This window comes from Balearica regulorum, chromosome 2 (assembly GCF_011004875.1).
Source record: "Balearica regulorum gibbericeps isolate bBalReg1 chromosome 2, bBalReg1.pri, whole genome shotgun sequence".
In the NCBI taxonomy this organism is placed as follows: domain Eukaryota; kingdom Metazoa; phylum Chordata; class Aves; order Gruiformes; family Gruidae; genus Balearica; species Balearica regulorum.
In genome coordinates this window covers 30,030,203-30,051,089 of record NC_046185.1, presented here as the reverse complement: position 1 = coordinate 30,051,089, position 20,887 = coordinate 30,030,203, and the positions used below count along the sequence as shown (strand labels likewise).

The window sequence follows — 20,887 nt, the reverse complement described above, 5'->3', positions numbered from 1 at the left end:
AGGAAATTATCTTTGCATGTTTGCTTCAGATTTTCACTTCTGGTTGTTTCATGAACCCTTATGCCTTTTTAAGAGGTGTAGGTGCTGGCTGCAATACAAAAGAAGTCATAGACAGGCTGAGGTATCTGGAAGCTGAAATTGAAGATCTAGAGCTAAAAGAAAAAGAATTGGATCAGCAGAAACTGTGGCTTCAGCAAAGCATCAAGAATGTAATGGATGATTCTACAAACCACCAATATCCTTTTAAATGAATTGTGTGCATCTTGGAACTAGAATTAAAACAACAGTTTAGGTAATAGGTAAATAATAGGTAAATAATTAACATGTAGGTAATAGGTAAAGCATAATGTAGTCCATTTTATCCAGAAGTAAAGAAAGGCTAATATTTTTTTTCTGGTTTTGGTTCAAAAAGAAAGAAAATATAAATCTTTTTACATGACTTTTTAACCTCTGTGACTGTATGATTGGTAACCTGAAAATAATGTAGTGTATATATATATGGCAGTAATTTTTAAGTCCATGGTATAATGCTGGTGTCTTATTTTAAATGAATTGTATTGCTTTCCAGTGCTTGAATTTATACTTACTTAGCAGTGCTTTACATGAGTTTTGTTTTTTTTTGTTTGGTTGGGGTTTTTTTTGTGTTGCTTCCTTCTCTTGAAAAGATAAAGCTATCACCCAAGGACAAACTGAGTTGGTAAAGTTCTGAAGCTTGTTGGGTTTGGACCTAGAAAAACATCCTGTGTGTAAATACCCCATGAGCAGGGAGTTCCTGCTACGCTTTTTGTAACCATGTGTTTTGCTGTCTTGCAAGATACCGAGCAAAATAGACACCTGAGATTTGGAGCAGAAAAGTGCCCTTCTTATCTATAGTACCAGTGATAAGTACTTAAAAATTGCTTGCAGTTGTGCTACAGAAACTGTTGCTGTAAAATGGATTTTGTAAAAAGGAAATTGAAGTTAGACATTAGGAGAAACTTTCCTTTGGGAGAGCTAGCACTGGAACTGACCCCGCAAGGAGATGGTGGAACATCCATCACTGGAGGTTTTCTGGATGGGAGACAAACATCTGCCTGGAATGTCTTAACAGTTGATCCTACCTTGTGGCAGAGGAATGGGATGGTAGATGAACTCTCAAGTCCCCTCTGGCAGTATTTTTGTGTGATTCTGGGAAGTTCTGATATGTAGTTGAGTTCTGTAGTGTCAAGTTGGTGAGGTAAATGGTATACTTCAAGATTTTTACATGCTCCCTTTTTTGGAAGAATCTCTTCTCATTCTAGCTATGCAACTTTTTCCTTTTTGTATTTTCTTCACAGATATATTTTCTGGGTTTTTTCTTTAAAAGACAGAACTCTTTTTATTCTTAACTAGCCATTCTGAAAGCCAAAAAACATGCCTTGATTACACCTCTGAGTAGCAGCAATAAGTTTATAGTTTAGGCTGAGTTTGGACAAACTTCTTTTAAAGGGCAACAAATACCAGTTTTATGTTGCTTTAAGAAAAATCTTCCTTGACATAAATTACATTTTCATATGTCACTCATGAAGATATCTGCAACTGCTTCAATGGTAAGTTGCTGCTAGGCTTAATTTCTTAAAGTGAGGGATTTCCTGATCTTCCTCTTGAACGCTAACTTGCTAACTAACCTGCTTTTTCCCCTGTAAGTATTTTGAATTTAGAAGTATTCAGTAGTGATCAGTAGTAAGTAGATGTCTCTCGTAATGTTAGTGACCAGCAAGTTCCGGCATTTTCTAGTTGTAGTCACAGATTGTATGGAATGGAAGCTCAGCTGTTTTCAGAGGACAGTTTTTGGATGTCTCTTTCTGTATTCATACTTTGCAGCAGCTTGCCTCAGGCTGTTAATGGAACCAGGGACAGGGCCTGTTGGTCCAGCCCACCAGAAAGACCAGGCAGGTCCGAATTTCCTAAAATTTTCTGGCAGCAGCTTTGGCCAGAGGGAGCTCCTGATGGTGCTGTATAAGTAGAGCCAGCTGAAGTTTAATGATGAGGCATTGCTGCTACATCAAAAGGATTCCTTCTGTACAGGAGGTTTGAAGAAATTGCCAAGAATTCCTGGCAGAAGTTACTTCCCTTGACATCTTCTCTTGATCCTGGGGCACCCAAGGGAAGATTGTTGTTCAGCCTCCAGTTAGGCCTAGAACCATCCCTTCTTTGCCACAGGGAAGGTTGGGTTTGTTTTTGAATAAAAATGCAAGATTAGACAACTACTGCAGAGTTTAACAAAAATGAGCTGTGATTAAAAAAAGTTAGACGTTACAAAATGTGGAGGCACTTAGTATGCCAGTCACATAGTACTTCATGTAAGTATCTCTTAGGAAGCAGAGAAAGAAAAGCATTACTCCAAGTTATGGACAAAGGGGAAATGATGTGCAGGTAGGTGAGTGACCTGCAGTGTAAGGCAGGTTGTGCCAGTGCTGTTGATGTAATTGTGATTTCCTGACTTTAACCAATACATTTTAGTGTGCGTAGTAAGCCACAGGTGACTTTGATAGTCAGCTGTTACATCTCAGTTGTTTTGTGTGCTCTAGAAGCTGTGAGCTTAGACATTGGGAAGTGCTGGCGCTAAAGATGATCATTACGACCTTGTCTTCCTTCTCTTAAATCTCTCTCTACTACCACCATTCCTCAGAGGCATAAAGTGAGCTGGACCAGAGAGCTATGTTAGCTGAAAAAGAAACTAGTTAAATATTTTCACCTCATGTTACATATACAACTAGGAGATCTGGGGACAGTAACAAACAGGTAAAGGAGGTGGTAAATCTTGTACTGCTACAAGAAAAGGTTCTTGCAACTGTGGTCTAAGATTTGAATTCTGTGATTTATATTATAGGATATACTTGGATCTTACAGGGACTATGCAAGTCCCACCCCAAGTTTATTTATGCTAGAATTATGCAGTATTTTAAGTGACACTAGAGAATTACCATATCTCATTTGAGTGGATACCATGTAAGACTTAAGAAAAATATGCACACTTAACACTTTTTTAAAAATTGCTATTTCACCAGGAGACACACTTCTAGCAATTCAAGCACCTTGTGGTACACAGTTAGAAGTACCTATACCTGAAATGGTATGTACTGGTTTCTTGTTTACCTAAGTGTTCTAGAGGGATAGTGGAAAAGAAGAGCTATATTAGAGTGGCGGATTTATCTCTGTCTGTGTGCAAGACGGGAAAAAAATTAAGAATTAAGATGGCTTCAGTTGAGAAAGGAGAGGCTGGGTGGGAAAAAGTAGGTTCTGTACACCTAGATAGACTAATGGTAACTCTGTCCTCTATTAAAAACGAGATATAATAGTGGGTTTCTTTGTCCTCTCTTCTTCTCTCTTGCTTTTAAATGTTGCAACTTTCCAAATTAGGCACAATTGTCATGAATTCTCTTGAGAATGTATCAGCAGTGACTTCTATGTGTCAGATTTCTCTGTGTATTGTTAAAACAGATCTCTTACAAAAAGCCTTTTAGATTTATGTGCGCTTGCAGCCCAGAAAGCCAACCGTATCCTGAGCTGCATCAAAAGAAGTGGGACCACCAGGTCAAGGGAGGTGATTCTGTCCCTCTACTCTGTTCTCATGAGACCCCACCTGGAGTCCTGCATCCAGCTCTGGGGAGCCCAGTACAAGAAAGACATTGAGCTGTTGGAGCAAGTCCAGACGAGGGCCAGGAAGATGCTCGGAGGGCTGGAGCACCTCTCCTACAAAGACAGCCTGGGAGACTTGGGGTTGTTCAGCCTGGAGAAGAGAAGGCTCCAGGGAGGCCTTATATCAGCCTTCCAGTACCTGAAGGGGCCTACAGGAAAGCTGGAGAGGAACTGTTTACAAGGGCCTGGAGTGACATGACAAGGGGTAATGGGTTTAAGCTGAAAGAGGGTAGATTTAGATTAGATATGAGGAAAAAATTCTTCACTGTGAGGGTGGTGAGGCACTGGCACAGGTTGCCCAGAGAGGTTGTGGATGCCCCATCCCTGGAAGTGTTTAAGACCAGGTTGGATGAGGCTTTGGGCAACGTGATCTAGTGGAGGGTGTCCCTGCCCATGGCAGGGGGGTTGGAACTAGATGGTCTTTAAGGCCCCTTCCAACCCAAACCATTCTGTGGTTCCATTCTGTGATTTAGTTGTAGATTTAGCCTTATAGTACTAGACTGGGTAGAGAAACAAACTGCAGTCTTGCTTTAGCCAAAAAGCTTAGATGGGCAAGATTAAAGTAGGAGGCCAAATTACTTACCTCTGTCCATCTTTAATATTTTTTTTTTTTTTTATTGCAGTGCTCTGTTTTAAATAGGGTTTACATAGTTGGGAGAGAGCATTGTATGAACTGTGATAGCCACTATGCTTGTAGAAGGCTCAAATTCACCTGAGAAATTTCACAAGCTATTTTTAGTGAGGCTAAGCACAGTCTGTTATCATAAGAGCATCCAAGGCTAGAACCATGAAGCTGATCAGTGGTACTATCTTTGTCCGTGTCTGCTGAAATCAGCTCAGGCAATGGTAGGGTTCTCTGTGGGACTGAAGTTAGCAGCTGTGATGTTGGGGTTTGGGTTGTTTTGGCTTTTTGTTGAGGACTTGAACCAGCTGATCTTATTCTTCATCACCAAGTTCAAATTGGATGTTTTTGCTTTGGTTCCCCTTCCCCAAGGCTCCTGTCTCACTGTTCTCATCCTCATTTTTTCTAGAATATACTTGCTGAAAACCTATTGCTGAATTAGCCACTGTGCAGTCAGCGGTCTCATTGAGACTGTGCTAGAGACAGCTAGGACTAGCTGTATTCCTGAAGTCACATGCCAGAAGAAGGCCTGGCAAATCATCTAAGAATTGTTTCTACAGACTGGTGATCCTCTGTTCACTCAGTCTGGGTGAGATATCCAACTGGTTTAGGATACTTGGTCCCAACCAGGATCATTCTGAAGCTCCATTTAAAAGGAAGAAATGTAAATGTACAGAAATCATTATTTGTCATTGTTATTGATGAGACTTATAGCAGGGCTATATCTTATGTAACTTCAAGATTTAGTTAACCACTTCAAAGAATTGTCTATTTGGAATTGTGTATTTGTGTCCTCTGTAACTGTGCTGTGGTCAGGTAAATACATTACAGGTTTGCAATCTGGTTTGGGTAGGGGTTTTTTATTATTATGGCACATGTATTAAATATTTTTTCCTGAGTATGATTTGATAAGTTTGTGCCAACTATCAGCTCTTCCTAGTGATCTACCTAGAAGAGCACTGTATTTATCTTCTGGGAGGTAAAAAGTGCATCAATGAGAATTCTGTTCAAACATCTTCATTACTTTCTGTTGGAAATAACTATTCAGGTAGTTACATTTTGTAAAGTTCCAAGTTCTCGAGGAATGGTAACTTTTTCATGATATACCACCTTTACAGGGACAGAACGGACAGAAGAAATACCAGATCAATCTTAAAAGTAGTTCAGGACCTATCCATGTGCTGCTTATAAATAAAGAATCAAGCTCCTCCAAGCCCATGGTGTTTCCAGTTCCTCCACCTGATGACCTCGCACAGCCTCCGTCTCAACCTGCAGCTCCAGCGACTCCCATTAAACCTGCTACAGCTCCTCAAAACCCACCAGAACAGCACGATCTGAACGACGGACAGGAGTTACCGCAAACATCAGCTGTGGACACACCATCAGGTGGGTCCAGGGTTTTTCCTACCTCAGATGGGTGGGGGAAGAAGGGAACTGGAGGGAAAGGAGAAACTGTTAGAAAAGGTGGTAGATAAAGGCAAGATCAAGAATTTGCATAGCGTAGCAGCTGTCTGTTAAGAAACTACCCCAAGGGCTTACTAACAGCTCTCAGGAGGTTACAGAGAAGCCTTTTCCTCTTCTGTTTTCTGTCTGGTGAAAGAGATTCTTCCCTTGTAGCTTATCATCTTATACCGAACAGGTTTTGGATGTGATCCTGTTAATTATTCTGAGGTGCTTCTCCAGAATGCAGTATGGAACGAAATTGCCAACCTCTGAAGGAGTGTATGATTTGAACATGTACCTTTTAATGAGACAGATAATACAGGCGCCAGTTCCAGCTTTTGTGCCACAAGGCCACTTACCTTCTTCCACATAGCTACAGTGAGAGACTGCCTGAATATCAGGTATTTTTTTCATAATAATAGTAGGGTAATTTGAAAAGACTCAAGAAAATGCTGTCAGTGTTACAGACTGCATTTCTGAGGGGCCCTGATATTATGCCTGTGACTTTGGAAGGGGGAGACTCCTCTCACCTCATCCCAGACATTGGCCATGCTCTCCTCAAAAGACAAAGCCGGGTGCAGGCCTTTTGTCTTCCCTTTTACCATAACAGACTTTATAACATGCCTTTCTGTCTTTGTAGACGGCAGCGTGCAGCAGAACAGCACAACCCCAGCAGCTCCTTACTCCAGCCTTCCAGAGCCGGTGTTGTACCCTAGCCTTTCAGGAGACGTTGCCCAAGCTACTGCTAGCTCAAATGACTACCAGGGCTTGCTGCCCCTGGACGTTAACTGTATTCTCAAGCCAAACTCATTTGACATAGCAAAGATGGAGGAGCCCGCAGGTAGGAAGAAGCAGTTACTGTTTAAATGTGTTTATTAGTTTCCTGAGCCCTCCTTTGTGACCAAGCTACCGCTGAGTTACACAGAGGGAAAGATGAGCACTTTTCCCACAGAGGAAACGACAGGCCTTAGTTCATCTCCTAATGAAGCAACTGTGCCAGCTCTCAGTAGCAAACTCATTTTGAGCAAAATACCTTTCTCTGCCACCAAATAAGCTTCATATTATACATGGCTCTAGGGTTGTAAGGGATCAGTGGGAGAAATGTATCAAGAAAAACTGAGGGATAGAAAGCTGAATATATTTTATGTATACATGGCGTGCTATCTCCATAGCTCCTACACTGCATGTGAGCTGTCATGTACTTTGCAATTCAGTGTTTTAATGCAAAGAATGTGCTGACTTCCATAAACACATGCTCCTGTCTTTCACAGGAAATATCAGTGGGGATATTATTGATGAACTCATGTCTTCTGATGGTAAGTATTTAGCATCTTTACTTGTCTAATAATCACAAGTAGCAGCACGGGTTTTGTGCGAGCAGCGCTCTTGGTAGGTGTCTGTTAAATCTGATGCCAAGAGTCAGTATGAAACTACTTCTTTCCCCTGTACTGCCTCCTCTCTGTCATTCTTGTCTTTTGCTCCCCTTTCCATTCCCTGCAACAATTTTATTTAACAATCAAAATACGAAAGCCTTAATCCAGCAAGCACTTACATGCATGAATAACCCCCCAGTCCTTAATTCAGGAATAAAGAATAGGCTGATGACTAAAGTGCTGCCTTAAAAAATCTGGTTTAATTCTGTTCTGCCTCAGGCTTCCTGCAGGAGCTTTGAGCATACATTTCAGAACATATTTACATGCCTGCACGCAGACTGATACATGGCCAGCTGTGGCACACTCACAGAACAGACAAATGTCACACGTTTCTGCTCTTGCACCTTGGTGGCCACATGAGTGCAGAACTCAACCACAGATATTAAGTTCACAAGGTCCCTGCCTGTCTGCTCTGTCTCATGAAGGTGCCAGGCAAAGAGGAGAACTCAGCTGCTGTTCTTCCTCTTGCCCTCTAAATATGTTGCTGTGAACAGCCTCTACTAATATCTGCCCTCCGAGCAGACAACCTCAGGGCTTATCCAGAAAGAACCATGTAATTATAAGATCCGAGGGGCAAGATGGGATTATGTGAATGTGCCAATACATTGCTTAAATGGAAACAGTCTCTACTTTTAGAGCAGGTACAGCATGCCCAACTCATCTGCACGAGGTTAGCGTTCCTGAGGTGCAGCACGAGGGCTGAGGCATCTCTTCTTGCGTTCTCTCCCCAAAGACAGCTTCAAATCCATGCTTGAAATGCAGTGCACAGGGAAACTGCTAGCCTCCATTTTTCATCTGTAAAATCGGGATAATGGTAACTTCCTTACTTAAAATGATAAATATATGAAGGCTGATGTATGCTATACTCTAACAAGACAAAGGAATATAAATATAATTGATGGCTTGCTGATGAAAGTTTCAAAAGTTGCTCAGGAGCTCCTTTGCAGAAGGAGAGATTAAGTCCATATTCCACAGCTATTGCTCCATTCCAGCAAATTCACTGAAATAGAGATGTCACTGCCTTAGTTTGAAGGCAGTATAGGTGTTCACAATATGTACTCTAGCATGCTTGTCACATTATCAAGACTATTTTAATTATTAAGACTAACCCTGATACTGGTGATGATAAACATACTGAATTATGAGATAGGGCTAATATTCCACAAGTGTTTTAATTTAAACTAAACTATTCCTGCTTTACAGTTTTTCCTCTCTTACGACTCTCTCCTACTCCCGGAGATGACTACAACTTTAACCTGGATGATAATGAAGGAGTCTGTGATCTCTTTGATGTGCAGATACTAAATTATTAGATATTGTGTCAACCAGACTACTTATCTACCTCTAACTATAACATTCTAGACTTCTTCATAACCTAAGTATTTGAATAATGAATGTATAACTTCTTAGTTCACTGACTCTGGGAGTATATTTCCTTTTGCTTCCTTTAACGACTTCACAAAACAAATTCAACAACCAGAAAAAAGGGCTTTTCTCAAAAATTCTGGCACATTTTTTCACCTGAGTGTCCTCTGTGTAATCCAATTATTTGGAGTTTTCTTTAGTAAGAAAAGTGAAAATGCTTTATAGCCTTTTGATCATTTTTTTTAAAAAATGATTAGGCTTCTTGCTCACAGTTAACAGCATTTTCTTTGAAGCTTTACTGCCAAGAAGCTTTCTATTTTTTTTAACCTTTCAATCAATTTTGAAGCTTTCACTGCCAAACTGTAAAGTGAAGGATACCAACTTGAGTTATGCTAAATTGTTTCAGTGAACCAATTTTGTGAAGTGCCTTCTGTTTTAGCACTTTAAGTTTCTCACACTGACTTCTGACATTCCACTTTCCTAGATGATAGGAAAGGTCTGTTTGTAGTTTGTATTAAAGTGTGCCAATACTTGTATATTAACAAGATTTTTTTAATAAAATTGTACAAACAAAGCCATCAGTGTTTTTGACCTTCATTTCTTGTGATCCTTTCATTGTCCTTTACACATTACAACTGAGATAATAGGCTTGTGGCAGCATCCACATTTGCTGGTTCCTCTTCCATATGTTTGGAAACCTGAAAAAAATGAGTTAACAGTTTGAAGTAGAAAGCAGTATCTTTTGGTTTGGGGTTTATTTTCAAGCAGAGTAAATAAATACCTGTTGTCTAGAAAATTAGCTTGTCTTTATATATTTAATTTAGGCTAATTTTGCAGTCATAATTCCATGATTTGGGGGAGTACAGGATTCACTAAGCTTGACAGATAAGTAGTCAATACTTTATGCTTCAGGAGAAAAACAAAGGATCATGCCAGTAACATAACATACATGGCCAACTGGAAATAGGCTCAGCTTTTAGTTCAGGAAATGCTCTCAACAGCATGATTTTGCAGCTTCGAAGAAAATACTGTTACAGCCTGAGTGATTAAATTCAACATTACGTCATGTATAGCCCTATCAGCACACGAGCAGTGGTATAGTCCAAATTCCTGGCTGTGTGCAACAGCAAACCAGCAGGGACAGGGCCACTGGCACCAACTGCCTTGAAACCCTTGCTCGGCCTCATCCTGTGCTGGCAGCACCACCGCCTACGTTTCATTTTCCCCTCAGCCTCTCCTGAAGGTATTTGATGCTCGTTCTGTCGCTCCCAGCCATACAGAAACTTGATCACCCCAGGCACAGTAAGTAAAACTCATGTCCACTTCCCCCAACAGCCAGGATGGATTCATCTGTACTTCATCCTGGCTCACTGCTTTCTCTCCATCCCCAAACCATGCCCAGTACATCAGGAAGTGTCAGCATAAAGAGTTTTTACAGAGTAGCTTGTCTGCAATTAAATTCTGTGAATTATTTCTTGCTCAAGACTGCAGGTAGCCCTGTTTAATATGTAGACGAAGACAAGTGAAACGCTGTCTGGAACCTTAAGTGCTACAGGCAAGAGCTCAAGTACAGAAATTGCTGTTTCAGGTGTTGATACTTCTGATGAGGGAACACGAAGGCTCAGGAATCAGGAACAGAAAGAGACAGAGCTGTTTAGTTCAAAGCACTATCAAGTGCTTCAGGTAGGGAACTGCAAGGTTCATCCTTACTTTCTGTGTCTACTCATGTTGAGGCATAAGTCTCAAATCAAGGAGCTGGAATTAACTTTTTAAAAAATGAATTAAAAACCAGCTAGAACAATGTAAAAATATGTTTTGGAAGCATGCTCCAGCTTGGCTGCCCACCCTCCTCTCTTGACTTTAGTAGTTATATAGCACTTGAATATGCTAACCAGATTTCAACATTACCACACAACTGAAATTAATAAAGCTGGGTTTATAGCTTTAAAGCAACTGCATGAATTGCCTGCAGTCTTAGAGCCTGAATATAATGCTTTGAACACGCGTTTTCCTTTCATTTACCTCCTCAGATTTTTACAAAGGGAAATTACCTGATGACTTTTCTGAGGTTCTGCTGCAGTGCCTTTTGATAGCTGCTGTACTTCTTTTTGAACTTCAGCAAATGCTTTATTTATTGTGTTAACTTTCTCAGCATTTCTAATGTTTATCTGGGAGGGAAAAAAATACACGCATTGGTATTTTTAACTGAAATTCCATTGGCATGAGAAATTGCACCATTTTTGTACAACTATTACACAGGCAGTGTTATATGCATACCTACTACAAAGCAATTTTGGAAGATGTGTTTTTAAACTTGAGTTTATCTATTACTTAATTATATCATCTAGTCATGTACTACTAATGTTCTAATAAACTGAAACTTATGAAAGCAGTTAAGCTTGTTCTATTGGAAAGGGAGCCCATAGTGATCCAGAAACAGAACACAGGGAAAACAAAAGCCAGGCTGTGGACAGGCCCTGCTATGCCACCCCCAGCTCCTCTTAGCTGGAGTGGAATTCCAGGGAGGGCTCCTTTCTTCATTTGTAAATGATCTTACCATTTTGAATTTCTTCCCATAGTTTGCTTTTCAGCATCCCACCTTGCATTCCTACTTCTTCATATAGTAGGTCTGGCCAACGACATCTGTCAGATTTTGCTATGATGTTATTTAATGAAACTTCTGTGGCTGTAGTCCTGGACACATCAGCCTCACTTACTAGCCCAAGTCTGCCTTTGTAAATTATTTCAGCAAAGATGCTTGCTTTCGAAGGGGAAGAGCTAAGATACGGACATGTGCTGTGCTCTGTCGCAGCGGAGCAGGGTGGATGTGTGGGGCCATCAATTCTTTCACCACTGCAGCAAATTAAAGTTCAGCTGATCTCAACCTTAGCACCTATTGCTTCTGAAGCACCAAGCTTGGAACAGCATTGTAGCCAGATAATGAATGGCCTATTACATTGCAAATGTTCCAGAAGCACGGTCATACTTCTTCAGGCAACTCCAAATTTCAGGATACCTACTGCTGTTCCAAAGGCTACCCCTGTAATTTACCTCTCGGCAATTTACATAGGCAGAAGCAAATTGTGAGCTGTTACACGTATTCATTTTCCTTTCAAAGCTTCCATAATTTCAGAGCATGTGTATATTAACAATAATTCCATTTATTCTAAGCGAGTAACCAAGAGAACCAGCAGTAAGAAAGCAGTGGCAAGAGGCTGATAAAACAAGCCTATTCAGATTAGCAGTTTAATTCATAAAAACCGGGATGGTGACTTGGGCAATATGGACTCAGCTCCTAGCTCAAATCAGAGTGGGTGGGACAGTGGGCAATGCCATTTACAAAGAGCTTAGGTTTCCCATTGGGGCTTGTTACTGTTTTCCAGCTTCAGAGGGGTGTTGAAAGGATCCAGTCAGTTTTAATACCTGATACCCTCAGCTACTCTGGCAGGACTTCTCTGTAGAAAGAGGCTCTGTAGCTAGCATGTGTACCTATATCAAAAGTTGTTTCAATAATTATAATGGGCTTTTTTTCTATTCAAGAATAAACCTATTTTAACAAATTTTCTGAGCATTTTCCTATGCTGCTTAATGATAAATGAATCTCCAAAGGCTTAATGAATTAAAGAATACAGCTTCAAACACACAGAATAAAATTTTACTCCTAATAAGCTACTGACTTTTCATGAATATGTTTTTAAACCTGTTTCTTCCTTTATTATACAGAACTCTCTCGACTAAGTGGAGATGCAACACCAGCAATATGACATTGTTTCGGGGCTCCCTGTTTATTTCCGAAGTTTGTTACGTTCCTGTCTACGAGATTAACTTGTCAAGTGGCTTTAGCTTCCAGGAGAAAATCTGAAAGGGCCTTTTATTAGAGCTGCTGTTTAACTCTGTTTGCCCAGCAGACTGCAGCTAAATCTAAAGGGAACAATAAGCCACTAACTTTCTGCTTTTATTATCAGATGCCCTTCCAGAGGGACCAGCTCAGCAGATCACACAGCTCAGGCTGGAGGCAGGGTTTGAGGAGAAGTTGCTGTATAATGACTGGAGGCCCCATCTCGGGAAGTGTTTAAGACCAGGTTGGATGAGGCTTTGGGCAACGTGGTCTAGTGGAGGGTGTCCCTGCCCACGGCAGGGGGGTTGGAACTAGATGATCTTTGAGGTCCCTTCCAACCCAAACCATTCTATGATTCTATGACTTGCTGCTATCAAGAGGAAAACTCTTGCTTAGATCACCCCAACCCTCTTCCCCTGCATCACTCCCAGCCACAGGACCCACTCTCTCCTTCCTCTGGGCTGTGGTGCTCTCCAGACATGAAAATGGCCTATTATTTTTGCTTGTTTACTTTTCCATTGCTTTAGTGTGTTAAATCAGCTCACAGAAGGAGCTTCTCAGTCCATCTATGGCATCAGAAGGGGAAAAAGAGGAATTAAGAGTAAAACATATGCTAGCGTGTGCTCTTAGATCCATTCAGTGCATCTCACACAGTTTTACTCGACAACTGAGACAAATAAGCAGCTTCTGGAGCAGAAAAGGCTCCATCCTTTCTGATTCTTCCCCCCAGCCCCAATGTTTCTCTTTGCACTCGTTCATAATTAAGTTTGTTCAACTCATCAACCCAGCAAAGAAAAATGCAACATGCATTTTTAATTGCTTTTGCTGCTGGTTTAGCAAGTTGAATTGCCTAGTATGCAATGAGTTCCCAAGCCAGCATCAAGGCAAGCTGTGGGAACAGAGCCCAGAGCCTGGTAAGGGAGGCTGGGGTCAGGAACATGGCGGGGAGGAGCAGGACTTGCCCTTGCAGTAGCTCTGCCTGGTGGTTTGGATCAAGCCATTTGGTTAAATTGTACCCTGAATTACACCATCGGTGATGCTGCAAGCATAAATATAACTATATAAGTAAATGTAAGCTCATTAAATACTGATGTCTTTAGCACCAGGCTCCCCGGGACATACTGAGATGCTATCAGATACTTTCTAAATGACGCCCCGCAAGCAGAACAACTTGAAGTCTTACGTGGCAGATGCTTGCAGGAGATAAGTCAAATAAACTGTTTGTGCTTCTCTTTCTGAAGACGATGACATCAACATGTACACCACATTTTCAGGTGGAAATTGTGTACTTTGCAATTTCGTAACACTGTCCATAAACCAGCCCTATTCGGTCAGTCACGACCGCTCCCTGCGCCCCGCAGAAGAGGCCTAAGAGGAGGAAAGGCCGCAACAGCCCGGAGCGGAGCCAACCCCGCCGAAGCGGCCGCGGGGCCTACGGGCGACCCGGGGGGACCGAGGCCTTCCGGTGGAATGCTATCACGCCGCTCCCCGGGGCAAGCCTCCTCCCACCCGGCGCCCCCTTCCCCCGCGCCACTCACCTGCTTCAGCCCGGAGGTGACGGGCCGCGCCTTGCCCTTGCCCTTGGCCTTGACGGCGCCGCTGCGAGCGATGCGGAACACACTCACCGCCTTCGCCGCTCGCGACCGGCTCTTCCCCATGGCGGCTGCTCCGCGCCGACGGCCGCCCGACTGACGTCACCCCCGCGCGCCGGCGAAGCCGCCAATCCCCCCTTTCCCCCCCCACCATCCCAGCGCTGTCATTGGGCGGCGGGGGCGCCAGGGGGCGCTGTGCCCCTCTCCCCCGCCCGCCTCTGCCCCGGCCCCGCGGCGGGGAGCGGCACCGGCACCGGCACCGGCGGGGCGGCCTTCCCGTCCCCGTGCCCGTCCCCGTCCCCGGGCCGGTTCCCCGCCTGCCGCGCCTGCTCCCCCCCCACCCCCCAACCAGCTCCCAGCACGGGAAAGCTGAGCTTTCTGCGCGTGTCGCCGCTGGCCGCCGAGTGGGACGCCACGGTGCCAAAGCACGTGCCGGCCGGTCCCTGAAACACAGGGGTTTAAAACCAAAAAACATCTTTGTACGGCCGGCTGCAAAGGGAATTGGGTTCAGTCGCCTCGGGCCGAGGCGGGAGGGGAACACAGGGGACGCAACAGGGCTGGGCAGCGGGGCCGGGCAGCCGCGGTCACTTCGGTGTACATTGGGGGGGATAGGGGGGAGTAACCCCAGGAAGAGACACGTACTGCCCCGTCTTTCCTTGCCGCACACCTCACGGCACTCGCGGGAAGGTGACTGACGGACCGGTAACAGCTTTACTCTATTGGAGCGGTCCCTTCCGAGGCGGCACCGCTGCCCCCGGGCCGCCCCGACGGCGCTGCGCTGCGGGGACGCTGGGCGGCGGGGAGCTGGGGGCGAGAACCGGCACGGATGGGCCGGGGCCGGGCTGCGCGGGCGCGGAGCGCTGCAGGCTCCTTATCGGCGCCCGAGCATCGGGGCGTCGCCGCCCGTCGCCTTCAAAGCGGGCGGCGGTGACGGCGCGGCCGCCTCTCCCGTGCCAGCCCGTCCCGTCCCGTCAGGAGACCAGAGCCATGCTGCATTGGGGATACGACGAACACAACGGTAGGGAGGCAGCGGGGGGCGGCGGGCGGTGGGCCGGGGGCGGCCACGGTGCTGCCCGCGGGGCCGTCGAGGCGGCCGCTCCCGCCGCGGCCAGCGGGGTACCCCCGAGGGCACCTCCCGTAGCTGGCTTCGGCAGCTCCCGAGCCCACGAGAACGCTGACTTAGCCGAAACTCTGTCGAGGCTTTGCAACGTGAGAGCGAGCAGACTTTTGTTTCGGAGTGATGCAAGGCTGGCTGCTGAGAGAGGTGTCTCATGCGTGCAGCATCGCCTGTGAGAGTCGGGTCGGGGGTTGGCTCTGAGTTGGAAAATTGGAGTGTGTCGTTCCCCGTAAGGATTTCATTTGCTCGTCTAGTTGAATAGTTGCATGCACATATCTGCAACTTATTAGACGGTCACACTGATCAGAGCTGCTGTATCGCCAGTGCCTTTCTGACTTCGGCTATATTCAGCTTCTGTGATATGGTGGGAAAGACTAGGTACTAGAATTGGTCATTTGAATGTATAACTATGCACCTTAGAGGAGATGCTTTTGGATTTTGGTTGTTTCATGGTTTCCTTAATCTTGTCAGTCTTTGAAGTCCCAAGATGTGCTCATCAGAAGGCTTAAAGACTTTCCTCTGGTTTGCATTGTAAGTCATGCAAACGCTGCTCCTGTGTACAGACCGGCTCACAAGTCATGCCAGTAGAAATGAAAAGTGCTTTTGTAAATTGGAGACTCGGCTCTGATTAAGTAAATGGAATAACTTACATTGCCTGTTATAATACACAGAGAAATAAAACAGCATTATAGTAAAAGGAGAAAGCTATGTGTCTGCATATGCTAATGCCTATAGGAGTGTGCTTCATTTATATGATTACTTGGAGTTTGGAATACTGTTTGTGCAAGTACTACCTTTCCTTCCTGGTCCTTTTGTTCAATCTTTTCTGGATGAATATACTTTTCCTGAAAAACTGGGTGGTGGTGGATTGCAGCGATGTTGCAATGATTAGGTGTGTTATCTACTGTTGTGCAGTCTACTCTACCCCTCCCCTGAAGACGTAAATGGGTCTTGTTTTTCAAATTTGTTTCTCCATATGTTTTCCAAGAGTGCTGTGGACTTCACCTGCACGGTTCAGATAAGAAGCCCACTTTCCCTCCCTTATCCTATCCCTCCTCCTTTGCTATCCTTAACTTCTAGGAAGGGGAGGGCACCAGAATTTCTATCGGGGCAGCCCTGGACCTTTTTTGAGGCCCCATTTCTCCTATAAAACTCTGTTTACTGGCTGATAACATATTTGGGGTGGAGTTTGACTTTCTTGCTCTCCTCCTCTCCTGGAGCCCCAGCAGCTGAGGTGGGTAGTTCTTCATCAGTGCATCCCCTTTCCTCCACCTCTCACAGGAGGCTAAAGGAGAGAAGTGTGGATATCCAACACTTCACTGCTCTTCCCCAGCATCACTTTTATTTCTCAGCTTTTTCTCTTTTTATGCATTTATTTTATTCGTTTTGCTGGTTTCTTGTTTTGCTGGACAACAAATGCAGATTGCTCTGATTCTTGAAAAAATTTGTTGCCCTGCATGGCCCTGAATAGTTTTCCTGAGACTAAGATTAGCTTTTGCAACTAAGGAGGTAGCAACAAAGTGAAATTAATTAAATTTGGTGCAGTCATATGTTAAAGTTGACTTCCTGAAGAGTTAGAAAGATATCTGCATTCCCTCTGAGTTCTGCATGTGTTACTTGCAGTGATAAAAGCACTGTTTTTATAAACTGGGGGGGGAGAAAATTGCCCCTTAGCAATAGTAACCACAACACAAATCATTCTGTGCATAAACTGTCAAATATTACACATAAATGTCTGCATATATGGTATATCTCTGTATAAGGACATGGTCTGACTGGTATACACAGAACTAAATGTTCTCCCCTACCTTGATGCACATGTTTCTGAAATGCAGAGAGGCGTTATTTTATTTCTATGCAAACCTTGGCCTTTGCTTTCTTGCCACTGTTCTTGCCTCACCGTTTTGATGGTGCTTATGTACGGAGGCGTAATACTGAGATCTTGAAAACTGGCTTCAGCGTGGCATCCATCATGCATCCTTTTCTTAGCTCATCAGGGTTCCTGTGAAGAGGGGAATGTTCTCGCCCCTTCACAGAAACAGTCCCCTTAGTTAACAGGGGAACTGCCTTAGTTAAAACACAAATCGAGAATCAATTGCCTTCAGTTTACTATTTGTTTAATAAAATATATGGAAAGTACTTACATGTGTTTTACTGCAATAATGTGTCTTGGAATAGTTACAACTATGACACTGAGGTGTTTTATAAATCAAAAGGGTTACGAAATCCTTATTTTTTCTCCTCTCTTGAATAATTACATAATTTTGATGTCTGCTTTAAACAACAGCACTTAATTTTACCTGTTATGAATTTCCAATTCTTTTTATTATATCTAATCTTACTGTAACCTAATGTGCAAGTAAATTACTTGCAAAGCTAACCTTATAAATTTAAGCATTTTGTGTATGATAAACTGGGCAGTGAATTTTCTTTACGAAGAAATGAAGTTGTGATCCTGCAAAGGTCAGACCATACCAAACTAATAAACTTTCTGCACATAATAGCAAGCTGTCCAAAAAAAATAATTCACTTTTACATACGTACTCTATTTATGCAAGTATAGAGGCTCATTGCAACTGAACCGTATTCCGTGATGTCTCCATGAAGCTCGTTTGAAGTTAGTCTAGCCTTTTGATGAAAGTCATCCCTTTTAACTCCAGCTGGGTAAAAAAGGTCTTGCTGTTAGGCACTATAGTGAGCTGTGTTTCCTGACAAACTCATCACTGCCCTTCCTTAGTTCATGAGCTGAATATGTGCAATGCTGGTGGGTACCATAAGCAGCAATAGTCTAATCTAAAAGTGACAGCGGTGTGTATGACGTTTGGTAACTGCATGTCCACAATAAAGGCATGCAATCTTCAGAGCAGATGGTTCAGGGGTTTTTGTCCTAAATCTTGGTCACAGCAGCTTTGATTGTTAAGAGCTACTAGGTAATCTCTTCTAATAAAAGAACATTTTCCCATCAGCAGGAGGGAATTTCCTAAGTTCAAAAATCGGTATATTTAATCAAGTCCCTTCAGTAAATTAAAAAATGAAAGGAGGTGAATCAGTGTTACACATTCCTGGGTATGTCTTAAGTATCTAGAAAATTAAATTGTACATTATGTTGAGACAGAGGCATATAATTCAGGTCCAAATTCAGAAGACATTTTCACCCTGGAGATCCCACTGCCTTAAATCAGATTGTATGACATGCATTTGAGCATCATCTCCATGTTCTTCCAACTGTAATGTGTTATTTTCCAACAGTCATAGATAATGTTTGCTTTGGGATGGGGTCCATAGTGATGCATTGAGCCACAGTTTTCCAAGACTGGCAACGGTATGATAATTGTATTAGATTGCTGGTTGGTAATCCAGTAAGGAATACCTCTTGATATAACCAAGTCGTAGAAAATGAGCTGAAATTTCTTGATATTTTCCTGTATATTTTGAAGGTCAGATTTCTGGCAGTCTTGTGTTACTGACAGATGTTTAATCACCAAAGTAGAAGATTATTTTGGTCATCTGAGCTAAGGACAAGTACAAAAGCAGGTACAATGTCTTTTTAGAACTGAAGTTTATGGTTGAATAATTAGCTAACGCCAGAATCACAGCCTTGGGTCCTCTTTTTGGTACATTCATATTGTTTGTGAATGCAAATAATTCATATTATTTACTGTACAATAACTATACTTATTGCTGAGATGGAGCAATAGGACCAAGTAGTTAAGCACATAAATATATTTTGCCTTTCCTCAGCTTAGGAATATCCTAAGCATTAAAATGAAGTAGCAATAAGTTTTTTCTAAGCATCTTAAATCGCAGCAGTTACTTAGGTATAAATGATGGAGTGGTGCTTCTTCAATTAATAAAATTGTACATTGCATCTCTAACTAGAAGGTACTAGGTTCTAAACACAATTAAAATTCTATCATATGCTAAACTGTATGTAATGAAAACATTGAATAGCTTTGATGACCGTTTGTGAAGTGAGAAGAATTAAGTTTAAACAGCTTTATATTTCAAAACAGTAGGATTTTTATCTTCTGCCTTAGAAGTGGATTGCTTACTGAGTTTCATTAATGAAGTCATTAACAAAAGGACTTTTAAAAAAACCCTCGAGACTGAAGGCCCTTGCCTTTGTTCTACCAGAGATTTAAGTCTTAGGCTGGTCTTTACAAGCTGCTCCTTCCCTCTTCCATTTTTTGGTGCTGCTCAGAGGAGAGCCAGGCTCTGCTGGGGTGGCTGTGCAGGCGACCTCCCCACGGCGCCGTGGGACCCTTCCCTCCCCGAGTTGCTGCTGGGGCCCTTGGGTGGTTTTGGCACCTGTGAGTTTCTGAGCTGCGCTCACTTCTGTTGAAGTTCAGGAGACAAAACTGACAACTTTTGATGTTAGGCTATTAATCACAGCATAATAATATATTTTAATGCCTTTCTGTCGTCCTGTTTATTTAAGTGCTAAACTATCCAGAAATAACAAGCTGATTTTTAGACTGAGATCAGTTACCTTCAATATAGGGAGTTATGAGGATTTCCAGTCATGCAGATTTTACAAGATCAGGTTCTGATGCTCAGTTTTTCTTATGTCCAGTCTCTCTTAGTTGATTTATTATGCTTCTTACCCATGATAAGCCTGGAGGAAAAATAAGTGCTATGCTCTTTATAATACTGAAAGATCATTAGCCCTGAAGACATTTCCCTTTTCCCTTTCCCCTTTCCCTTACCCTCTTTTCCATCCTAAATCTTGTTTGCTATCTTTACCTTATAACAACTTATTGTTCCTATTTTTCTTCTTTGGCCTCTTTCCGCATTGTTTATTATTAAAATATGGTTCAACAATGGCACATATATTCTTATGGGGTTTCTCTGATGTTTAGTAGATAAGAACAGATATCTCACACATCTCATCAATGAAGCTTTTCTTACTATTTTGGAATTACATTTGCCACTTTTCTCATATCCATATTGTTGATTTACTGAGACAATGCTTTTCAGCTGCCTTTTGGCTTAGCTTGCATGGAGAGGAAGGTTAACTCGAGACCACTTGTATTGATTAACAGCTTCTTCAGTCTTTTAATTTCTAGCTAATTCTTTTGAATGGTGGTGCAAGTCTGTGTCTGGAAGATCTACTGTTATTTATCAGCAGGAGGTGGTAGAAATCCAAACCTCGTGCAGGAACCGCTCTCCTGAGTGTTCCTGTTCTTTACTGGTTTTGTCAGCGCTATACTAGCGCGTGTGTGCATGTGTGTGTGTCTGCGTGTGCACAGACTTTATGGTTAGTCTAGATTAACCATAGTCTCTTTCTTGTGTTGTGACAGCTGGTTTGCAGGGTTGGTGGGTTGGGAGGAGGCGGTGGGTTGTGCAGCGATGCCTAGGTTACAGGCACTGCCGTCAGGCCCCAGGAGAGTCCACGCACCGCTCAGCCTTTTTATCGTCTCCCCATCTCGTTCAGCATGGTCAGTAGAAGATGCATTCTCAGGTCTTTTGCAGGCAGTGACTAAGGTATAAATAAACCCTTAAAGCAGGGATTTTGGATAGGTAAGAGGTAATACCTTAAGACATAACGAGACGTGATATTAGGCAAAAATGGCATGTTAGGAATTTATTGGGGCATAGTGCCTGTTGGGTACAGCATGCTTGATCTGAATGGGCATTTGTTGGATATGTCTTGTGCATAGTTGAGTCTTAACAATGAATAAATAAGTGTCTACCTACTGCATGCGGCCTTGTTCGAAGGCGAAATACAGTTAGATGCACCATGCAAGGTAGGTAAAGGGGTCTTGAGAGCTGCTGTTGCAATGTGGTGCAGCAGAAGTAGCTGAATATTTTGATCTG

The 20,887-nt window shown here is 43.0% G+C and overlaps 2 protein-coding genes across 10 annotated transcripts in view; one reads left to right on the top strand and one right to left on the bottom strand.

The window, feature by feature from the left end:
• The window catches only part of RBIS (ribosomal biogenesis factor), a 424,391-nt gene extending 410,168 nt beyond the window's left edge, over positions 1-14,223 (bottom strand). For 3 of the 5 annotated variants that reach the window (XM_075743815.1, XM_075743813.1, XM_075743814.1), the window contains exons 1-3: positions 13,900-14,223; positions 10,575-10,691; positions 9,151-9,221 (exon numbers count right to left, since the gene is read on the bottom strand). In XM_075743815.1, the coding sequence (XP_075599930.1) occupies positions 9,153-9,221; positions 10,575-10,691; positions 13,900-14,019 (306 nt within the window). In that variant the 5' untranslated portion in view covers positions 14,020-14,223 and the 3' untranslated portion in view covers positions 9,151-9,152. Of the gene's footprint in view, positions 1-6,580; positions 7,954-9,054; positions 9,222-10,574; positions 10,692-13,899 lie in introns of those variants that run through there. The other 2 variants (XM_075743812.1, XM_075743811.1) reach the window with 2 other exon arrangements.
• The window catches only part of LOC104639124 (transcription factor E2F5), a 41,791-nt gene that overhangs the window by 7,006 nt on the left and 13,898 nt on the right, over positions 1-20,887 (top strand). For 2 of the 5 annotated variants that reach the window (XR_012833773.1, XM_075743794.1), the window contains exons 3-8: positions 74-237; positions 1,527-1,568; positions 3,030-3,094; positions 5,401-5,668; positions 6,366-6,566; positions 6,997-7,041. Coding sequence is in view for 4 of the 5 variants with exons in the window: in XM_075743794.1 (XP_075599909.1) it covers positions 74-237; positions 1,527-1,568; positions 3,030-3,094; positions 5,401-5,668; positions 6,366-6,566; positions 6,997-7,041 (785 nt within the window). In the remaining variant the exon portion in view is untranslated. Of the gene's footprint in view, positions 1-73; positions 238-1,524; positions 1,569-3,029; positions 3,095-5,400; positions 5,669-6,365; positions 6,567-6,996; positions 7,042-8,361; positions 9,098-14,770; positions 14,972-20,887 lie in introns of those variants that run through there. The other 3 variants (XM_075743795.1, XM_075743793.1, XM_075743796.1) reach the window with 3 other exon arrangements.